The 9,602-nt window shown below is 70.9% G+C and overlaps 3 protein-coding genes across 4 annotated transcripts; all 3 read right to left on the bottom strand.

Moving 5' to 3' along the window:
• Nucleotides 1-623: 623 nt before the first annotated feature.
• PMVK (phosphomevalonate kinase) lies at nt 624-2,694 on the bottom strand. 2 transcript variants are annotated; one of them, XM_055792454.1, is made up of 5 exons: nt 2,433-2,694; nt 2,112-2,175; nt 1,287-1,439; nt 1,093-1,222; nt 624-886 (listed from the first exon to the last, which is right to left on the bottom strand). In XM_055792454.1, the coding sequence occupies exons 1-5, from the start codon at nt 2,513-2,515 to the stop codon at nt 750-752; spliced, it is 567 nt and encodes a 188-aa protein (XP_055648429.1). In that variant the 5' UTR covers nt 2,516-2,694; the 3' UTR covers nt 624-749. The 2 variants fall into 2 exon arrangements, with proteins under 2 accessions (XP_055648429.1, XP_055648430.1); XM_055792455.1 differs by lacking the exon at nt 2,112-2,175 and having other exon boundaries at nt 2,433-2,550.
• Nucleotides 2,695-3,146: 452 nt separating this feature from the next.
• Nucleotides 3,147-7,268, bottom strand: PBXIP1 (PBX homeobox interacting protein 1). Its single transcript, XM_055792382.1, is given in 12 exon segments — nt 3,147-3,412; nt 3,519-4,022; nt 4,024-4,508; nt 4,602-4,727; nt 4,829-4,902; nt 5,016-5,039; nt 5,121-5,336; nt 5,420-5,552; nt 5,628-5,689; nt 5,774-5,870; nt 5,986-6,064; nt 7,175-7,268. Coding segments are annotated over 11 exon segments (1,839 nt in total). The 5' UTR covers nt 6,046-6,064; nt 7,175-7,268; the 3' UTR covers nt 3,147-3,354.
• A 173-nt stretch (nt 7,269-7,441) lies between these two features.
• Nucleotides 7,442-9,452, bottom strand: PYGO2 (pygopus family PHD finger 2). The gene is made up of 3 exons (XM_055792432.1): nt 9,236-9,452; nt 9,107-9,156; nt 7,442-9,029 (listed from the first exon to the last, which is right to left on the bottom strand). Exons 1-3 carry the CDS (start codon nt 9,357-9,359, stop codon nt 7,950-7,952), a joined length of 1,254 nt encoding a protein of 417 aa, XP_055648407.1. The 5' UTR covers nt 9,360-9,452; the 3' UTR covers nt 7,442-7,949.
• Between the last annotated feature and the right edge of the window lie 150 nt (nt 9,453-9,602).

Here is a 9,602-nt window from a genome sequence, read left to right as displayed (position 1 = left end):
GGTCGGCGCCGGTGCCCCCCGGTAGACTACAAGTCCCGAACGACCCTACAAGGCTTCCACACACCCCCCATCCACCCCCTCCCAAAAGATTCCACCCACCGGTAACCCTCAGCATCCCCCCGGATCAACCCCCTAATCCCCTTAAGGATGCTGGAGATTACGGCAGCATCTGGAGAGGGAGGGGGTCGCGCCCCCCCCCCCCCCCCCCGCGTGTGTGTGTGTGTGTGTGTGTGTGTGTGTGTGTGTTCCCCCTTCCCCCAGGGATGTCCCCAAGGGTGAGGCTGGACCAGCGGGGTGGCTGCCACAGCGAGTGGGGTGTGGGGAGAGGATGCTAATCCCCCTCCTCAACCCTGCAGCCCCCCAGGACCCCCCCCCAGCTGTCCCCAGCTGTGGGGGGGGGAGAGAAGCAGGTATTAAAGCAGGAGTCGTCTGCTTGGGAAGCAGATAATCCATAGGGAATTGACCGCTGAAAGCCTATTAAAATACACCCAGCTGGTGACCCCTGCCCGGGCAGGGGGAATTAAACCACCCTTCTGCCCCCACCAAAGCTGGGAAGCCCACAGGGCGGGAGGGGGGGGTGTCACCCATGTCCCCCTCCCAAGGAAACGAGACGCAGACAGGGCTGGCAGAGGTTTCCCACGTTGGAGCTTTATTTGCCGGGGAGGGGGGGCCAGCATGAGGCAGAGGGGGGGTGACGTAGGGTCGTGGGGGGATATACAGTCCCCAAGCAGCGGCAGGGGGTCACCGGGCTATAACTGGCCGCGAAGGGACCGCAGGAGCATCTCCAGCTGCTGGTCCAGGGACACCGCGTCCCCGTCGTTGGTGATCACCCAGTCGAAGGCCACTCCTTGGTCCAGGCCACACTCGGACTCGGCATCATCCACCCCTGGGGAGCAGCGGAGCCGTGGGAGCCCCCGAGGCGCGTCAGGATCCGTCCATCCCCCCATCCATCCCGCCCAGAGCTGGGGGGACTTTATCCAAACCCCCCAACCAGGGGCTGGTGCCGGTGGAGCTGTGCCCGTGGGGCAGCTGCCGTGCCGGCACAGCCTGGTTTTGGTGCCGCACTCGGGGCAGCGTCGCTTGGTCACCCACCAGCCACAAAGACCCAGTTCCTCCTCTTCCTCGTCTCCTCGCTGGCCACCACCCGCACGGTCTGCACCGCAGCCCCGTACGCGGCCTGGAACCACTCCACATCCGAGAGGCGCCGCGTGTCGCTCACCACCTGTGTGAAGGTGCCGTCAGTGCCCACCCCGTGCCCCTGGCCCCCCACGGACCCCCCAGCTCACCCACACTGGCTGCGCTGCCCCCGCCACTGCCATCCTGCAGAAGAAGCCGGGGTCGGCGTGGCGCCTCTCCTCGCCCCAGCGGATCATGTCCTGCCGGTACAGCTCCTTGTAGGCACTGGCGTCCAGGAGCCGCTGGAAATCCAGGCCATGCTCCTGCGGGAAGAGGAGGTCAGCGGGCACCGCATGGCACAGCACGGTATGGACGGCATGGCATGATGCGGCACAGCATAGCACAGCACGGCACAGTGTGGCACAGCGCAGCATGGCATGGCATGGCATGGACAGCACAGCATGGCACAGCATGGTGCAGTGTGGCACAGCGCAGCATGGCATGGCACGGCATGGCATGGTGCAGCACGCCGTGGCGCAGCACAGCACGGTGTAATGTGGCGTAGCACAGCACAGCACGGCATGGCACGCTTGGTGCAGCACGGCACAGTTAAGCGCAGCATGGAATGGCAAGAAATGGTGCAGCATGGCAGAGCACGGTGTGGCACGGCATAGTGCGGCACGGCGTGGCACGGCTTGGTGCAGCGTGCCATGGCTCAGCACAGCATGGCGTGGTGTGGCATGGCACAGGTAAGCACGGCATGGCATGATATGGCGCAGCATGGCAGAGCATGGTATGGCACGGCATAGCGCAGCGTGGCACGGCACAGCGTGGCTCTGCGTGGTGCAGCGTGGAATGGCACAGCATGGCACAGCTCAGCACGGCGTGGGACGGCATGGTGTGGGACATGTTCTGGCAGGGCTCAGCGTGGTGTAGCGTGGCACAGCACGGTGTGGCGTGGCGTGGTGTGGCAGGGCGCGGCAGGGCGGCGGTACCTTGGCATACTGCTCCTTGAGGGGCCCGGAGAGGCGCAGGATGGTGCAGATGTCGGGGCCCAGCCTGTACGGGAGGGGTCAGCGGCACCGGGCGGCTCCACCCGGGCAGGTCCTGGCCTCCCCACCCTCCGGTACCGGCCCCGCCCCCCCCGGTACCGGCCCCCGCCCCCCGGTACCGGCCCCACCTCCCAGCCCCGGCCCCGGCTCTGGCCCCGCCTCCTCGTACTGGCTCCACCCTCCGGTACCGACCCCCGCCGCCCCGCTTCGGGCCCTCCTGCCGGTACCGGCCCCGCCCCCCCGTTCTGGCCCCGCCCCCGGTACCGGCTCCGGAGCTCCTCGGCCACGAAGTCCTTCCCCGACTTCCTCTTCCCGCTCAGCAGCAGCACCGCGCGCGGCGCCGCCATCCGCCCGGCCGGCCCCGCCCCGGCCCCGCCCTTCTCTCTCCCCCCCCGCGGGGCAGCCGATGGTACGGCCCGGGCAGGGAGGGGCGGGGCGCGGCGCCGCTGACTCCGCCCCCCCGGCAGGTGCCCGCCTCACAGCGCCCCCTGCAGGGCGGGGCCGGCACAGCGCCGCACAGCGCGGGGAGGGGGAGGCACCCCAAAACCCGGCTGGGGCGGGGCACGGCGCCTTCCCCCCAGCACCCCCTGTGCCACCCAGCACCCCCCTTTCTGCCTCCACCCTGTTATGCCCCAGAACCCCATTTCCCCCCAGCACCCCGTGTTCCCCTCCAGCACGTTGTTTCCCCCCCCCAGCACCCCCCTTTCTGCCTCCACCGTTCCCCCCCAGCACTCCCTGCTTCCCTCAGCACCCCCATTCCCCCCAGCACCCCGTGTTCACCCCCAGACCCCCGTTCCCCCCCCAGCCCCCCATGTTCCCCCTCAGCACCACATTTGCCCCCCCAGCACCCCATTTCTCCCCCAGCACCGTTTCACACCCCACACCCTGTTGCCCCCCCCCAGCACCATTAATCCCCCGCACCCCATCTGCCCCCCCAGCACCCCCTTTCCCCCCCCCATTTCCCACACCCCGCACAGCTCAGCCCAGCAGTGACTTTATTGCCCGGTGACAGCATCACACAGTGTGTCTGGCTGGGGCCCCCACGGTACCTGGCCCTGGGGGGCACAACGGCAGCCCCCAGACCCCCGAAATGGGGACCCCTTCCCTGGGGGGTGCTGGGTGAAGGCTGGGGGGGGGGGGGGGGGGGGCAGCCACCCCAGCACACTACGGCACAACCCCCCCAGTTCTACCCCCCTGTGCCGTGCTGCCGTGGGGCTCTCCAGCCCCGCTCCTTCCCCGCCGCGCTGCAAGAGAAGGGGGGGCCATGATTCATGATCGGGTGACAGGGCTCAGCCCCCTGCCCCCCAAACCCCTCCAGGGACTCCCTGGCACCCCTCGGCCCCGGCTTACCCGCCGTAGTGCCGCAGCACGTACTCCTCGAAGCCATCGGCCGCCTCCTCATTGCCCCGCTCCCGCCGCGCCACCTCCTCCAGCAGCTCCTCCACGTCATCCACGAAGTCCACGAAGCGCAGGTGGTCGTGGGCGAAGGCCCCGTCGGCCCCGAAGGCCCCGTCCAGCCGCGCCGCCAGCCCCTCGAAGTGCCCCCCCCAGCCCAGCCGCCCCATGAAGGCCTCCAGTAGCTGCAGGAATTGCACCTTCTGCACCGGCTCCAGCGCAACCCCCAGCACCTCCTGCCCCTCCTTGCGGGCGCAATCGGCCACCCCTGAGCACCCCTGCGGCACCCGGTACCGGCTGAGCGGGGGCAGCTCGTGGGGACCCCACTGCGGGGGGCCGGGAGGTGATTTCCCCCAGGCTTTGCCCGGTTTGTGTTCCCGGGGGGGCCGGGGCTCCTTGCCGTGCTTGTGGGGTTTGCCGTGTTCCCTCCTCTCCCGCTCCTGTGGGGCCCCCCCCGGTGCCGTGCCGCTTGTGCCGCTTGCTCTCCTTCTTCTCTGCCTTGAACGGCTTCTTCCAGGCTCCGGGAAAGGGCTTGGACCCCCCCACCTCCAGCTCCCGGCCTAGGCGCTGCTCCAGGGTGTTCAGCTCCTCCACAAGCCCCCCGAGATCCCCAGTGCCCCGTGCCCGCTCCAGAGCCCCCACCAGCTCCCGCCGCACCGCAGCCAGCCGGTCATGCCACCGGGCACCCTCCGGCCACACCGCATCCTCACCACGGGCCGGGGCGCCCGCACTGGGAGGCTGCTCTGCCTGCCCAGCCGGTGGGCTGCCCGGTGGTCCCACAGCCCGCAGGCGCTGCAGCTCGGCGCGGGCATCGCGGAGCGCGGTGGCCTCCTGCTCCAGCGCCGCGCGCAGCCGCGCGTTCTCCACAGCCAGGCTCTGGTGCTGCGCCGCAGCCGCTTCGCCATCGCTCCTCTGCAGAAGGGCGTGCAGCTCTTCCTTCTGGGCCTGGGGGGGCAGGGGGGGTCAGTGGGGTGGAAGTGGGAGAGCGGCATCAGGATCCAGCAGCCCGCTTCTCCCAGCCCGGCCGCGCTCGCCCACCTGCAGCTCCGCCTGCATGAGCCGGATCTCCTGGTTCTCCTTGGCCAGCTTGTCCAGGAGGAGGCTCACGGACTGCACGCTCTGGGGGTCCCCGGCGTCCGACGGTGGGGGCTTCTGCTGCGAGTCCTGGGGGAGAGGAAAGCTGGGAGCCCTGGGGGGGCTGGGGGCACTGCCTCCCCTTGGCCAGCTCAGCGGTGCTGAGCCCCGGCTGCGGACCACCTCCTTACGTTGCCATCAGCAAGCAGCGGTGACTCCGGGTCCCTGGCCGCTGTGTCCCGGCTCACCACGCTCTCCACCGGGCCTGGGGGGGAACAGGGTCGGGGGGGAACCGGGTGGGGGTGCCCAACCGTGGTCAAACGCCCGGGCTGCCATGGGGCCGCATTCTGCCCGACCACGACAGTCCCCTGTACTCACCATCTGCCGCATCATAGATGCCACCTGGGAAGAGGAAAGGACAATGAGGGGGATGCCAGGACCTACCCCTGAGACCCCCACCCTGCATCTGGGACCCCCCCTCACCCAAGACGACCAGCAGCCCCACAGCCACCAGCGCCAAGGCGCCCAGCAGGTACTTGCTCATGCTGAGCCCATCGTCATCACCGGCATCCAGCGTCTGCCGGCGCAGGGCAGGCGCGGGGTCCGGCGGTCCAGGACGGGGCTCGTGGCCCTGCCGTCGCCGCAGCCCCTCCGTGTCGTCATCGCTGCTGGTGCAGCTCCCCTCCTCTGTTGGTGGCCCTGGGGAGGGACGGGGGGACCTCCAGGGAGGGGCTGCGCCCCAGCACGGCCCCCCCCCGGCTGCTCGCCTGCCAGGGCCTGACCTGCTTTGGGGGTGTCAGGGCAGGGCCCCGGCTCAGCGTCGGGCTCCTCCCGCTCGCTGCCATGTGGCACACTGGGCTGTGCCGAGTCAGCCGGGGTGGGCACGGCCCCGGGGGCCCCACACTCCTCCGGGTCCTGCGGACAGAGGGGCTGGGGTGTTACATGTCCCCATGGATTGGGGGGACGTCAGCCCCCCAGCCCCCCACTCACCCCCTGCCCGCTGCCCTCGGCACGCTGGCTCTGGGCGGGGAAGGCGGATGCACCGTCGGTGGCTGCGGAGAGGCAGAGAGCAGCAGTGAGCTGGTGACACCGGGGGGGACACCGCGTGTGCCCCCATCCCCGCGGCTGCCACCTACATGGGACAGCGTCCTGGGTGCCTTCCTCCAGCTCCTCATCCTCAGCCCCTTGGGAGGTCGAATCCTGCTGCGGGCCCACTGTGTCGACGGGCAGACCCTGGGAGAAGATTGGGGCGGGGGGGGAGGGGCGCAGGTGACACCTTCACCCCGACCACCGCGGGCCCCCCTGCGGCTGCAGCTGGGGGCAGAACGGGGGTGCCCCCAGCCCACACCTCACTGCCCGCCAGCACCCAGGTGCTGTCCGAGTCCCGCCAGTCTGATTTCTCTGCCATGGGGCTGGTCCGGAGCCACCTGCGAGGAGACGGATGGACAGACAGACGGGCGGAGGGAGCGAGGGAGGGATGGACAGACGGACAGAGGGATCGAGGGACAGATGGAGGAAGGGAGGGACGGACAGATGGAGGGATTGAGGGACAGGCGGATGGACAGACGGATGGAAAGACGGACAGACAGAGGGACTGAGGGACAAAGGGATGGACAGACGGATGGAGGGGGGGACATGGACAGGTGGATGGAGGGACAGACGAACGGAGGGAGGGAGGGATGGACAGATGGATGAAGGGATGGATGGATGAAGGGACAGAGGGAGGGATGGACCGATGGAGGGACTGAGGGACGGACGGATGGACAAAGGGATGGACAGACGGATGGAGGGACGGATGGAGAGACAGACCAACAGAGGGATTGAGGGACAAAGAGATGGGCAGACGAACGGAGGGGGGGACGGACAGACGGATGGAGGGATGGATGGATGAAGGGACAGAGGGACGGATGGAGGGACAGATGAACGGACAGATGCCGGGACAGACAGATGGAGGGAGGGATGGACGGATGGCCAGACGGACGGACAGGACCCGGCTCCCAGCACCGCCAGGGTTTGACCGGGAGAGCCGCAGACCCCCCCGGCTGCCGCAGGGAGCGGCCCCGCTCAAAGCCCCGGCAGGACCGGAGCCCCCCGGACCCCCCCGGCAGCAGCTGCCACCGCGGGGTATTTTTAGCCGGGTGATGCCACCCGGCAGGTGGACGGGGACGCGGGGCCCGGCATGGGGACACCATGGCCCGGCACGGGGACACCGGGAGCCTCGCTCGGGCTCCCGCAGACCCGGGAAGGCGGGGGTGTGTGTGTCTCGAACAGCCCCCGCCGCCCCCCCCCCCGGGGACCCGGAACCGGCCCGCAGGGAGGGTGTCACAGCGTGTGACAGGCCCGCCGCTGCCAACCCCCACCCCCGCGGTCGCAGCAGCGGGCGATGCCCGGTCACACCGTGCCCGCCGCCCCGCTGCGCACCCCCGGCCCGGGGCCGGCCTCCGCTCCCGGTACCGGCCCCGCTCCCGGTACCGGCCCCGCGGGCTGCACCGCGCGGTCCCCGGGGCAGGCGGGGGCCTCTGGGGGCCGCCCGGTACCTGGTGGCGCGGCCGCGGTCCCGCCGGTAACTTTCCCCGGTCCCTCCGGTAACTTTCCCCGGGGCCGGTCGCCGCCCTCGGGAAGGGGCGCGCACGTGACGCCAACAGCCAATGGGGGCAGGAGGCGGCCGCCGCCGCCCAATGGGACGGTACGGGGCGGGGGCACGCGAGGACCCGCCGGTACCGGACAGCCCCCCCCCCCCCCCCGCCTTTCCCCTCCCCTCCCCCCCCCCGACGGGAGCGGAGCCAGACACGGACACGCGCGTTTCAGAATTTTATAGCGACGGTACAAAAGTTTCCATTAACGATCGGATAAAATTGAGGGGGGGTGGGGAGGGGGGGGTGGGGCACCGGGACCACCCCGGGTACCGGAGGGAGGAAGAGGCGGGGAGCACCGGAGCACGGGGAGGGGGGCACCGGGACCACGGCACAGCCTCCAGGGGAGTTATAGATGGCGGTGGGACCAGATTCCCCCCCCCCCCCCCCAGCAAGGGTATTGCTACCCCTCCCCCACCAGGCAGAGCTGGGGGGCGCAGGGTGGCACCGGGAAGCCTCAGCCCCCGAGGGCCGGTGCACCGGAGCCGGAGCCCCCCTTGCAGCAAAGGGTTGGCAATGGCACGGAGCCTGCGGTGGGTGCCAGCAGCACGAGGAGCTGCAGCCAGTGCCTGGTGCCGTCTCTCTGGCTGGCGAGGGGGGGGGGGAGCAACAGCTACAAAAAAAGGGGGTTTGGTCCTAAATTGGTGGGGGACGCTGTACACGGTGGCGGGAGGGCGGCTCAGCCGTCATTGGCGGCCACCAGTTGTCCCATGCCCTCCCGGACGTAAACCGACTGGATCTCCTTCGTCTTCAGGCAGAAGTCACAAGCCCAGACGGCGGAGGCCTCGGTGGTGAGCAGCCCGTAGGCGTTCTCCGTCATCCCCGTGCACTCCCGGTGGAACCACTTCTGGCAGGAGGCCTCGCACAAGATGGCATCCTGGTCGTCGTTCACTTCGTTGCGGCAGGCCCCGCAGGGGTACACCAGCCCCGGTGGCGGCTGGTGACCGGACCCGCCGGCCGCCTTCCCGGGGGGGGGCGGCGGGAGGCTGTTGGTTTCGGGGGTGCCGGCGCCACGGCCGGCGCTGTTGGGGGCGAAGCCAGGCTGCGCCCCGTTGACAGCGGCAGGAGAGCCCGAGTGCTGCTCCTGGGCGAAGGTGCTGGGGGGCGGGTTGAGGTTCTTGCCCCCCTCCTCGCCGCCGGCGGGGAAGCCGGGATCAGCCCCGGGGAAGGGGCTGGCGGTGGGGGGCAGGGGGGGCATGCTCTGCCCAGGGCGCTGCATGGGTGACTGTCCAAAGAGATTGCCGGGCTGGCTGAAGCGCTGAGCCACTGCCGGCCCGCCGGGAGGGTTGAGGGCCGGCCCAGGACCCATGTCCCCCCGGGGGGGCTGCCCCATGGTGGGGGAGATCATGGGCCCGAAGCCCCCGACGGGCCCCTGCATCAGCTGCCCCATGGGGGGGCTGAAGTTCTGTCCGAGGGGCTGGCTGAAGGGCTGCCCGGGGAAGCTCATGCCCCCGGGCTGGACGTAGTTGGGGTTCTGGGGGGGCATGCTGAAGGCCGGGCCGATCTGCCCGGGGGCGAAAGGCGGGGGCTGCCTCCGCAGGGGCTGCGGACCCCCGCCATAACCGGGGGGCACCTGTGGTGACATCCCCCCCTGGACGCGGAAGCCGCCGAAGGGCACCGGGCTGCCCAGGAAGGGGGCGGGGGCTGCCCCCACCTTGGGGGCCCCGAAGTCATCCTCGAAGGGGTTGGAAGCCACCAGGTGGTCCACCATGGGGGTGGGCGGCGGGGCGAACTCCGAGAGGTGCGAGTAAGCGGGACCCTGCGGGGAGAAGGCGGCGGTCAGGGCTGCGGCCCGTCCCGGTGCCGGTCCCGGTGCCACCCGCAGCCCGGCCCTACCTGCGTGTTGGATTTGCGCCGCTTCTTCTCGGGGCTCTTCATCTGCAGCCCTGCGGGGACAAGCGGGGCCGCGTCAACCCGGGGCCCGGGCCCGCGTCAACCGGGGCCGGCCCGGCCACCCGTGCTCACCTGCCTTCCCCTGCTTCCGGCCGGGCCCGCTGGCGGCGGCGCTGCCCGCGGGGTGCGGGGGCCCCGGCGGGGGCGGCGGGGCCGGGACGCCTCCCTCCAGCTTCTCTGCGTGCGGGGCCGCCATGGCCCTCACTGCCGCCGCAGTGCCATAGCCCCGCCGCCGCTCCTCCGCGCGGCGAGCCCCACCGGAACCGGAACCCGCGCGGGGCCAATCAGCGCGCGCGGAGGCGGGGCGTGCGCGCGTGGGAAGTACCACAGCGCGCTGGCGGGGGTGGGACCGGGGCGGACCAAGCGCTGCCCGCTGGGGGGTGGGTAGCGGGGAGAACTATACGCAGGGGCCTGGGGGGGGTGGGGGGGGGAAAAGGCG

The sequence above is a fragment of the Falco peregrinus genome, chromosome 19, assembly GCF_023634155.1.
Source record: "Falco peregrinus isolate bFalPer1 chromosome 19, bFalPer1.pri, whole genome shotgun sequence".
Taxonomy (NCBI): Eukaryota; Metazoa; Chordata; class Aves; order Falconiformes; family Falconidae; genus Falco; species Falco peregrinus.
Note: the sequence above shows the minus strand (reverse complement) of the source record. Positions and strands in the feature narration are given on the sequence as shown.